We start from the raw sequence: 12,061 nt of genomic DNA on the forward strand, positions 1-12,061 counted from the left end.
GTGAAAAGTAGATTTAACAGTAAGGATGCACAGGATTGCATCTCCTAGTTAAAATGCTAATTAGTAACCTGTATCCCTAACTACACTCAAGAACATTAATTAGACATTCAGAACTCTCTAGAGAGCAACTTCATGCCATGCTGCCATTTGATCAGAATCTAAAGGGCAGTGCAGCATCTCATTGCATCAAATGACCAATGCAGATACGGAGCCACAATAGCAGAAAACTAGTTTTTGATCCTTACTAAGTAGTACAGCCTTCTGCTACACCCTCCAGGAGAGCAGCTTTTGATAACTAATAAGTATTAATGGGAAGCAGATGTGTTATTTCATTATGTCTCTTTTTCAGAGCTGTTTGTTGGAAAATTGTTCAGCTGTTCCTATGAAGTGAGGTTGCAACTCCTGAGCAGCCATCTGGCTAGAAGGATTTGGAGTGTTTACTGCATTCCTTTGCCATTCTGATACTAATATGAGGAAGGTCTGATGACAGTATAAATTACACATAACAGATTGTCTTGTTTGCTCCTCATTCATGCAATTTATTTATAGTTATCCCTCTCATCTAATTATCTTTAGTAGTTGAAAATAAAGCCTTCGAAACACTAGATTTAAGCATAACTTAAAACACTGATAATCTGATTTCTGCCTTCATGGCTGGATTCTTTGAGGATCTTGAGTTCATAGGAGTGTCTAGACCGCTTATTTAGTCTGCATTCTGCATGGGAATCAAAGACTATCATGGGTATACTTATATTCCTATGATAATTACATCTGTCCTGTTAAACCAAAAATTGTTTTCCATTCCTGCTTACGTTCTAACTTACCATCTGTAAGCAATGAAAAAGCAGTCCCACGAGGCAGTCATATTTCATTCTGCCACATAAATCAGTGGTGCAGTGGGATGCAACATGCCAAATAAAGGCATTGCAAACTTTTGGTCTGGCATTGTCACTGCTGATTTTTCTTGGTAAGTGCCAAGACAGTTTATGCAGCTTGCTTGACTTGTTTAAAGCCCATGTAACACGCCAACTCCTTAACAGCGTGCTCTATTTTTTCATGTGATGAACAGTAAAGTATTAGCTATTGCTGTAATCTTTTACTTCTCAAGGACATACATCCTGTTCCCTGCCCTCCCTGTATTCATAGTTATGTCCCCTCCTTGTGTGTGTGCCCCCCTGCTCCTGCCCCAGTTTTCATTGGTAATGGAGCTCAGCTCTGTACCTGTAGGATAAAATGGGGCCATGATGCTTTTGAGTAAAATTCTTTGTGTAAGCACTCTGAGAGGCTAGGGGTGGGGAACAGCGCTGTTTCTGGATATCAAAGAACATGGTCAGAACCTAAGACTCTCATAATATGCAGTGATTCTGTGGTAACAAATCTGATAATGCGTTGCTTTTAGGGAGCACTTCTCTGTTTCCAGTGAGGGTGGCTGGTGTATTTTAGATGCTTTTTGAAGTCTGCTTGACTGTCCACCTTCATTCCTTCACCTGGAAGTCACTTTATTTTTACTACCAAGGAACTCTATGGAAGCAGTAGTCACGACACATTTCTCAGCTTGAAACAAGTCATCTTGGAAGTACTTAAAAATATCTTTAAATTGGACTTACTGTTTGTCACAGTAAGTTCTTGTTTACTCAGGGTTGCTCTGCTGCTTACTATGCAACAGAGGAGCTTTGGGATTGAAACTGCTTTGCTGGGTACACCCAGAGTAGAGATGTTGAGAACTGAACAGGGAGCTAACAGATGAGGGAAACTGTATCTTGATAAAAGGGTTGGACAGAGGGGTTACTGACTGCTGCCTAACCTTTGTTTTATCAGTGCAAGAATGAATTCTGAATTCCTGTAGTTGGTGAGGGAAATGTGTGGGGTGTGGGAGGGAAAAGGGTGGGCGGGCAGGAGGTTTCATCATTCACATCACAATTTGGAAAGCTTAAATTCAAGTCAATCCTGGACATGCACAGTTTGCAAAATAAAGGTGTACTTTATTCTACCTAATTTGAGTCTAAAATGTTATGCATTCTGTAAACCTAGCTTTTTGATTTGAGAAACATTAGTTAAGAAACGAAAGGACTTGAAATAATATTCTCCCTGGGAATTTTGTCCACAAATTCAGTGTAAATTGAAGACTCGAGCAAAGGCTGGTCACCTGGTTTTCTCATACTTGAATAGTCTCTTCAGAGTTACAACCTGTCGTGGCTACATAGTTGTACAATACACTATTCAATTTCCTAGTTTTGGTCTTAAGTTTCCAAAGCACTTTTCAGTAAGGAGCTTTCTCTAGTGTCGTAAATGGGTATATACTCGAATATTTACAGCTGTTACAGTGGTATTCTTTTTTGCATGACTCTTTGTAAGTGTCCGGTCATTGTGACATTGGCTTACACTTGCTTGGCTTTTTCATAGTCAGTTGACATCCTAATTCCTAGCATGAGAATTAGTAACCCTTTTATCCTCTAACTTATTTCCAGCCTCTTCCCTCTTCCCCCACTCCCACCTCCCCCAAGTATTCAATAAAACACTCACTGAGATTTAATTTGTGAATAAGTAAATAATTGTGAGCCTCACTTCTGAAAAACACTTAGCCCGTATTAAATAATTGAACCATTCTAGTGCCATGAATGAATCTTAGGCCCTTCAGCTTTTTGCAGTACTTGTACAATTTTTATTCCTACTGTGTAGATTGGCAGCGCTTACTGAAACGCTCTTCATTTTTTACAGTTTATTGCAAGTTCCACCGCATCATACACAAATTCGATTCACTCATGTCTAGCTGTTTGTGGATTCAAACTCATAAGAACCATGCCATTGCCAGTAGCCTGCAGCATTCTAACAACCTTTTTTCTTTGTTCACAGATCCGAGTGGTGAATGCATTTCGTAGCTCCTTGTATGAGGGGCTAGAGAAACCTGAGACACGAAGTTCAATTCACAATTTTATGACGCATCCTGAGTTTAGAATAGAAGACTCCGAGCCTCATATTCCCCTTATTGATGATACTGATGCTGAAGATGATGCTCCAACAAAACGCAACTCTACTCCCCCACCCTCTCCCAATAAAAATAACAATGCGGTTGACAGTGGAATTCACCTTACAACAGACATGAACAAGTCTGCTACCTCTTCATCCCCAGGGAGCCCGCTACATAGTTTGGAAACATCACTCTGATTGTAAGCTGAATGTTAACACACTAGCTGCATTGTAAAGAAATTGAAACTGGGTCTCTTCACACATTATGATGGACAAGATGATATTCTTGTCTCGGACTTCAACAGAAGACACACTTGTACGAATGTAGATTTATTTTTTTAAAAAACAAAAGCTTTCTGCCAGACTGGAGGGTGCTTTTCTGGGGTGGGAGTAATAATGAACTCTGACAGATAAACAGTAACTCAGCATAAGTGACCTGTGGATCATCTGTTGTACTTAAGAATGGTCCTGAACAGTGTGTTAGCAGAGCTTTAGTTTATCATGATCCTTTTCTGAGGGAAAGGCTGGGAAGGGCAAGGAGGCCCTGGATCGTTGAATCGATACTTTAATTTCTGCTGTTGGCTGTTAATAATTTGGATTATTTATGTTTATAAATGATACAGATCTGTTTACAAGGTTTGTAGATACTTTTTTGTTCCTGTTCATAGATGGGAAGCTTCCTTATAAATGATGCGGAGAAAAAGTAAAAAAAAAAAAAAAAACCCAAAAAAAATCCAAAACAAAAAACTAGTCCTTCAAATACTGCTGTATTTTCAGGAAAAGGGTGTTTCTATTGAAACTGTACTAAATTTTGCCTGCAATTTACCTTGTTAAATATTGTAGATAAATTGCTACTACTAATAGCCAAATAGGTAACACTAATGCTTTGTAAAAACATGAGCAGTGGTGTTCTAATGAAGTTATGGCCTCTGTCCTAATTAGTTTCTTAAATACATTTACTACTTAATGGTTTTGAAACAATTGTTTAATTTTTAAAAATTTTGAGAAACATACTGAATAACTTTTGTTCAGAACTTAGTAGGATTGTTTAATGCAGGACATCAATCTGATGGAACTTGCTTGAAATATTTCTGTTATCTCGGGCAAAATGGATTAAATCAAAATACATCAGAATCTTAGTCCTTTGTTTTTGTCTAAACATGTTAGTTTAGTGCTGTCTTGGTGAACTGTGAGTGGAACTGTGATTTTTATTTTATTTTTTTTTCTAATCTATAGAATCCTTCATGCAGCATGAGGGCTGTTGGCATTTTGAAAGGTTGTTAGTGGGTAGCATACATGTTCTCCTTTTTGTTTTTGGAACTTGTTTGTAAACATGAATAAATCTGCCCTTTTGTTAAAATAAAATTGCAGCAATGGTTTCTTACAGATTATTTTTTCTTCTCAGCTCCTTCACTGGAAACACTGAAAAAGTACTCTTTTATATTGCTGGTTAACTTTACACTGCAATTTCAAGATGGTAACAGCCCCACTAACAATAGTATTTTGGGTAAATGGAGTCATGGTGGCTGCCTCCAGAATGAATGTAAGCCAAAGTACTCAAAAAGTCTTCACTGAGCCAAAAGGATACTCCTTGGGAATGAATAGGTCTGCCTGAAATTCTGAGACTTTCTGTGAGTACTGCGTGACAAATATATCCCTGACCACGTAAGTGAGGGGAAACTGAGAACTGACATACAGCACGGGTGAAAATACATTTTTCAGTTGATTAACATCTTGTGCACCAAAACTGACCTGCCTAGCGATTGACTGAAGTTACAATCTGCCTCAAGGATGATGGAACAGTACTTGATCTAGTACCTCCTCATGTTTTCTAGGTCTGATACAGCTTAGAAGAGCAACCGAAGAGATGAATTATGAACTCTGTTTCTTCCTTTCTTCTTCTAGTTCTGTGTTCTTTAAAATAGTGAGTGGTTTGGGTTTTTTTTGCCAAATAATCCAGAATTTTGGAGAGTTTTAAAGGGGTCTCTTTAAAGGAGTGCAGGAACTAAGTTGATAAGGGAGAAGATAATACTAGAGCAAAGGGCAGAAATGAGCAGGTTAGGAAGCTCAAGAGTGTCTTTTCCTTGTGGTGGGATATATGCATGCTTGGGTTTGTCCTTTAGCGGATGATGCTCAACCTGTAGCACTGTGTCCCACTGTCAACCACTCCTGAATTCAGTCTTTTCTATTGTACTTAAGTAAATACACTGAATTCTAGGCAAGGGGGGTTTGCACTTGACACTTTGTATAGTGATTTCTCCCACATATTTCTAGCACATCATATTTCTTACCTAGAGTGCTTGGTAGGGAGATCAGTTTTTATTGAAGCTGTTTTCTCCCTACTAGAAGAGTCAGATAAGCATTGGCTTAAAATAACGAGAGTTTCTTTACCCATGAAGTACACTGCCATGTGTGAAAGTATCTTCATTTAAGTTCATTAACACATCATAATTTAACGTCATATGATGACAGACTAATTTTTCTCTCTCTTCTAGCTGTGAACATGACTGCATGTTAACTTTTTTGGAATAAAGTCTACACTTAAGCCTTTTGAGTGGGGGATGAGAGGGTGAATGTAGGCTTTGTGAATTGGTGTCCTTGATTCTGTTAACAGGAAACTTCTTTAGAGAAACAAGGAAAAGTTGTTGAAGAGTGGAGTATGCTTTCTTTGTGATCTCAAGAAATCATAACATGTTGCCTAGATTATGAAATGATTTTCACTGAGCTCATGAGGCCTTCATTGCCTTTCTGGTTGTAAGGTTTACTTGTCTTTCTTCCTGTAACTGAAATAAATAAAAGTGCTGTTCATCTCAGTCTGTATGGGGACTGAAATTCTTGAATGTCAGTACAGTACTGATTTCAACCTGAAATGCATGGCAACTCTGTAAAATAGTTCTTGCTACGACTTTAAGCTCATTCCCTTTTGAGAGGTCATGGTGTACGTGGCATCAAGCAATAGTAACTTAAAAATGCAGTTCTAGACCGAAGGCTGTTTGAAGTGGCTTAAAATGCAGTATTCTGGGTAGGATGTCTACTATACATGTGTACAAGACATGTTAGGACATATAATCTTGGCTTTGAGGGAGGGGATGAAAATTGTAGTGTAAGGGACTCATTTTTTCTGTATTGGTCTTTACAGGAAGATGAAAATGCTGCATCACCAAGTAGTCTGGAGAGAGCAATGAAAAAAAAGCCTTAATGGCATACCAATGGGTAAACGCAGCAAGTGTAAGCAGCCAAAAAAATATGTAATTCTCAGACTTTCTTAGAATAAAAGGAAGCTTTCCGATGTGTTTCAAAGTCAGAAAGCAAATGTAATTTTCATGGAAAGATTAACTCGTGTATGGCTGGCTGTATTGGGAAGTTATTCCAAAGGCCTTGATAAGTTCAGTTTCTCCTGGCAGTGGTGCCAGCCTCTGCAGACCTCAGGAGGAATCCAGATCAAATTAAGCCTTGCATAAATTAAAGTAGAATGCCTGAATGTACTAATGCAAATATTTGGTTCTAAAGAGCTCCTGCTTTTTTTCCACCTTTACCCTCTTCCCCAAGCAGTGCATATCCTCTGATCCTACAGATTTCAAGCCCTCACTGAAATACCTTAGCTTTGTTGGATGAGCCTGGCCAGCATGGAGAGTCCAGCTCCACCCTCTCTCGAGGCTGAACTGATCTGCTTATTCAGGGCCATGTCACAGGAAGTTCTGGGCCAGAATCAAGAGCCTCAGAGCTATTCCTGCTAAACTTCTCCCTTGGACTGTACACTTAACCACCTTCTTCAAGAGACTGCAGTATCCATCAAGGAGGTGCAGCTTACACAGTGTCTAAACCAAAAGCCTCCTAGAGGTACTACTTGTTCAAAGTAAAGTCTTCTTCACTTTAACCGGCTGTCACGCCAGAACAGGTTGCCCAAATAAGTGGTAAATGCTCCATCCCTGGCACTGTTCAAGGCCAGGTTGGACAGGGCTTTGAGCAACCTGGTGTAGTGGAAGGCGTCCCTGCCCATGGCAGGGGGTTGGAACTGCATGGTCTTGAGCACCTTTCCAACCTAAGCCATTCTATGATTCTAGGATGAGGATTTGCTTAAAAAGCAGGATGGGCTTAAGCACCTAAAAGACAGCATTAAAAAGCTCACTAGACAGAACATTAGCAATGAAACCGTTCTAGTTGCAAAGCCTAAAGGTAGAGTTGGTGCTTACACTGCAAATCGCACAAAGAGAGTATTCCTCCATAGGGGAAACAAACTGGATGTGGCTCTTATGCCTTCATAATAACTCAGAAACATTAATAGGAGATTATGTATAAATGGAGGAGAGATTGACATAGCTTATGTCCAAAACATGAGCAACTACAAGGAAGCAAGCAAGTTTCTCCTGTCCTGTATGGAGCAGGCAGAGGACTTTGTTCCATGTTCACATACAACTTTATGACCACTTCAGATCTTGTCAGTGTTCTGAGTATATTCCTTTAAAAGACAGATAAGGACACCTGGCATTGCAGAAAATGGGCAGTAACTTGCTTCAGTCATATTTGGTCGTTAAGATTTAATGAATTCCTCTGTAACTCTTTACTACTGCTATGTGAAATCTCATTTTCTAAAAATGTATAAAATTGTGAAGTTGAAAAGCATCCCTTGGCTTACTCTTACTGGAAGATGGTGGGAAAAATGGGGATTTCTGGGAATTAATGGCTTTTGGTTGATGGAAGTGAACGTTCTGGAATATTGGAACATCACCTGGCATCAAATTCTGGTGTAGTGACATGTATGAACCCAACTCTGAAGCAGCAGTTGCTTGCTGAAACAGAAGTATGCAGTCTGTGTAGCTCTGATTCATTGCAAAGCTAGCGGTATCTAATAGTACTCTAAACATCTTAATCTGCTTTCCTAGTCTGTCTCTCTTACAGGGAATGAAGCTGAAGTATGCTGGAAGACTGTAAGTACAATCATACAGAGAGCTATCTGTGGCTTCCTCCTTAGCAACGACACAGTCTTGGCATTGCTCCATGACAATTGCTGAGGAACAAAGTGAACGCTAGCTCTTCCTGTTTAAAAGCTTTCAGTCTCCTGTAGAGAATCTGTACGGTTCAGATGCTTCTACACTTGGAGTGAATAGCCACCCAGAACTTCTGATTTAAGGTACTACAATAGAAACCCCAAACCACTCTACACATAAACCCTAGATGACGCATCTGTTGTCTTTGACAATTTGAGTTTTACAAATATGAGATTTAACTTGACACTTTCCCTCTTGTACAAGTTGGTTGCTCTGATGGCTGTAGGTACAAAGCATCTTCGGTGATGATGACCTAAGCTAGTCTCAAGATCTCCTGAAGGTAAGCCTCTATCTGGCTGGTGTTTGTGGGGGCACACAGAGCTCATTTTGAATACTGTGCTGGCAGCTACTGCGTAGTGGTTTGTGCTCTGTATTTTAGGAGAGAGCAAAATTACCAATTTAGAACATTCAGATTGTTGCCAGAGGACCTGTCAAAAGATACATGGGTCAGACATTACGTGAAATAGGGAGCTCTTGGAACTGCTGTTTTGGTAGGAAGCAATAGGATTTTCTTTCTGACAACACTACTTTTAAAGATTGGAAGGTATGTCTTTACTTGCCATTTATTGGTCATTAATATTCTGATCAGTGTATCAGCCTAATTCATTAAGGACCATCATCAAAAACAACTGTATTAGTGGTCTTAAATTAAAAAAAAAAAAAAAAGAAGAAAAAAACACTCTGTAAAAGGTACTTTGTTGTATTTTCATTTCCCAAAAGATGAGTAATTCGTAGCTTTTTTCCTTGCACAAAATCAATCATGCTCTGTTCTAATAAATCTGGTATTAATATGGACCTAACCAAAAACTTGGTATCTTCTCCCCTTCTCCTCCCTTCCAGCCTGCCAAGGACTATTGTTGGGGAATCAGTGAAGGATAGACAGAGTAAGAGGTGCAACTGTGGATTTGTCTCCTTTATCATCATTCACCTTACAATATTCTGCCTTCTACTTCAAATGTCACTCGCTATCAGTAAACACTGGAAAACTGCTGTGCAGTGTGGCTGTTGGTGTTCCAGTGAAGGGTGTTTAATGTGCTCCTTCCACTTTTTAATTGGTGTGAAGGCTTGAAGAATTAGGTTTTAGGCTAAGAATGAAAGTAAGAATGAGCAGTAGGGAATGAACATTTAAGAGCAAACATTTCTTCCATGTAGTTCATTAAAAAAAACCCTTGATGTTTGTTTGTACCTCTGTGCCTGCTAATATGAAAGCACCTCAGATTATAGACAAGGTTCCAGCTCTACGCATAGAGGGACTTGGGACATGTTTGCAGATATGCAGGTGCTGAGAATTAGGATAACATTTTTAAATTTAAGCCTTGGGCAGGAAACTTCAAAAGCATTATGTCTTATAGCAGACATTTGTCAGGTATATTTTCAAGACCTGCTTCAGCAAAAAGTCCTAAGGGCAGGACTTTGAAAATGAGAATAAAAGGCCTATAAGGACTTAATAGGGAAAATACATGCAAAGGCAAGTAGATATATAAATAAACCATCTACTTACTTGAATGAGTGTAGTGATCCTCACCTGCAGACCCCTGTACATGGAGGAGTGATTGATCCACAACACAATTAACATGAGCAGATGCAGGCTGTGCTGTGCTGCACAGATCCCTTTGCTCCAGGTAACAAACACCTGCTTAACAGCCCCTCTTCCTCCCCACCACACAACCCCCCAACAACCATCAACCTCTTCAGCTGCACAGGGGTCTGATTTGCCACAGTTGTGCATGTGTGATTGGTAGAATCACAGGAGGGAGCCAGACTTTTCTCAGTGGTGCCCACTGACAGGACAGAAGGCAACGGGCACAAGCTACCTGTGAAATTCTGCCTGGACACAAGAAAATGCCTTTTGTACTGTGCTGATGGTCATATGCTCGACCAGATTGCACAAAGAGGTTACCAAGTTTCCATTCTTGTGGACACTCAAAACCCAACTAGGCACAGCCCTGAGCGCTGTGCTATAGCTAACCCTGCTTTGAGCAGGGGGTTTACTAGGTGATCTCCAGAGGTCCCTGCCAGCCTCAGCCATTCTGTGATCCTGAAATTCCTGAGCAGGAGGTATAGTTCTATAGGGGTTTCTCCATTAGCCTCATTATTTCACCACATAGATGGAATTCAGCAAAGAAATCAGTCACTGGAGTGATCAAACCTGAGCCAAAGCAAGAAAGGAACTTTTCGCCTTGCTGATATTTGCTGAGGGCTTACTGAGATAGCAGACCTTGGGTTACTTCTGCTATAGTAAACCTTTTTGAATGATGACTGACTGGAAAGTCAAAATTTAATGTCTTAAGGAGGCATCAATGATAACTATGTTTTGTAAAGACATGATGGGCCTTCTGGAATCCTGATGTGCCAAGTAACCAGCTAAGCAATTCTGGTGATAGCTCTTTTGGCCTTCAATACTTCGAAATGAAACTCATACTGTTGTTTCTCTAATGCGGAAGAAAATTTGTCCCTCTGCCTTAAAAATGTATATTTTTCAAAGCTAGTTCTTGCCATACATCTTGTCAAAAGAGCTCCCCTATGAGTTGCTCTAGACAACAGCACTGAGAGATGCTGCCACTTAAAAAGTACCCCCAAAATTATATGAGTAAGCACAAGTAATTCTTCCTTGCCTCTTTTTTTTTTTTTTTAATTAAAACACTACAGCTTTCAGGCTTTAAGTTACTGCATGCAAGATGATATCTATGCTTGCTGGCTTCTTAAGTATCCTAGAGCACTTCCTTCAACAGAGGGACTCCAGTTGTCTAAAATGTCACCAGTGGCTTCAATCTCTTTTGGAAAGACAGGGTCATCAGCTGCATAAAATAGGGGATAGCATATGTGCACTGAAGAAAACATGCAGTTCCCATTCCTCTGTAGGAGCATCTTCCAGTCAATATAAGCATGCATTTTTCTCTTCTAGCAGCTATTCCTCGTTTGTCCTATGTAAGCAACATGACGTTTGGTGCAAATAATGTTACTTGTTACAGTTGTTCGAGGTGTTCTCTAGTGGGCCGAACTTACACTAACATCGAATCTTGAAGTCTTCAGTGGTGATACTTTTAGATTGCAGGGGTGGCCAGGAATTAAGTTGCTGGTCATGAATTAAAAGCTCCTTGTAGGAAGCTTCAGGTACCTTGTTCTTTTTATTCATTTATTTTTAACTCCTAGTGAATCTTCGTAAAGGTTATTGAAGCTTAAACTGGATTTGAGCTTTTCTCATCTCCTGTTCAGAGAGAAACCTGCAGGAGAGCTTAGTTGTTACTGTTCAGAGCTGAGCTGCAGAGATTTTGTGTGGCTTCTAATCCTTGCCTCCTCTCCTCCTTCCTGAGCTTATCCCAGCACCATGCAATGCAGCTCTACAGACAGCTGTTTGGGAAGATATTCTGAGCTCTGAAGAGGGATACTGGGTTAAATCAGTATCCCAGTGTTCAAAATAACACCTTGTTCAGTTATTCTTTTGTGGAGATGGGAGACTATTTAGCAGCAAATAACTCTTCTGTGAGGAAAATTCACAGCCTTTTTATCTTTGCAGGCATTAAAGGAATGATGCTCCACACAGTTCTGTTTTGAGCACAAGTTTGCATTAGATGACTTCCCAAGGCCCCTTCCAACCTGTGCTACCTTGTGATCCTGTTTTTGAACTTTCTTCAGTGGATATCTGTTGAACTTTGCTGATGCCTTCCAATATCTGTGTTTTACACTACAAGCCAGGCATGCTTAGCCACTTCAGGGCTGTCATTCACAGGAAAGCCCACACGTTTTAACATGATCTCCAGAAAGCTGCACTGCAGAGCTGTGGAAAGCAGCTGCCCCTCAAGGAAGAAGAGGATTTCTCACTCTGCTTTCTCTTTCAAATCTTTCAGGTGTATGGAGAATAAAAATCATAGCTATTTCTAAGGAAAACTAAAAGCTGACTTGCTTACAGATTCGTGTGGTTTCACTCCCCTTCTTTCTACTTAGGGCTCCTTGCAAGAGCCTGCTCCTTTTTCTCAAAGCTACTGTAGGTTTTTTTCCCTGGATTTATATGTTTAAGATCAGTTATAAAGAAAGAAAGTTCTCTT

The 12,061-nt window shown here is 40.0% G+C and overlaps 1 protein-coding gene and 1 long non-coding RNA gene across 14 annotated transcripts in view; both read left to right on the plus strand.

Annotated features, from left to right (window-relative positions):
- Positions 1-4,353, plus strand: part of ATP2B1 (ATPase plasma membrane Ca2+ transporting 1) — a 65,609-nt gene extending 61,256 nt beyond the window's left edge. For 11 of the 13 annotated variants that reach the window (XM_057423676.1, XM_057423703.1, XM_057423657.1 and 8 more), the window contains one exon: positions 2,854-4,353. In XM_057423676.1, coding sequence (XP_057279659.1) covers positions 2,854-3,165 — 312 coding nt within the window. In that variant the 3' untranslated portion in view covers positions 3,166-4,353. The remainder of the gene's footprint in view (positions 1-2,853) is intronic. The other 2 variants (XM_057423745.1, XM_057423737.1) reach the window with 2 other exon arrangements.
- A 2,837-nt stretch (positions 4,354-7,190) lies between these two features.
- On the plus strand, positions 7,191-11,745 carry LOC130606947 (uncharacterized). The gene is made up of 3 exons (XR_008974112.1): positions 7,191-8,098; positions 8,220-8,295; positions 11,533-11,745. It is a non-coding gene; the product is annotated as an uncharacterized LOC130606947 (long non-coding RNA).
- Positions 11,746-12,061: the final 316 nt, after the last annotated feature.

This window comes from Pezoporus wallicus, unplaced genomic scaffold (assembly GCF_028554395.1).
Source record: "Pezoporus wallicus isolate ANWC-B61680 ecotype Strahan unplaced genomic scaffold, APGP_CSIRO_Pwel_v1 contig_7722, whole genome shotgun sequence".
Lineage (NCBI taxonomy): Eukaryota > Metazoa > Chordata > Aves > Psittaciformes > Psittacidae > Pezoporus > Pezoporus wallicus.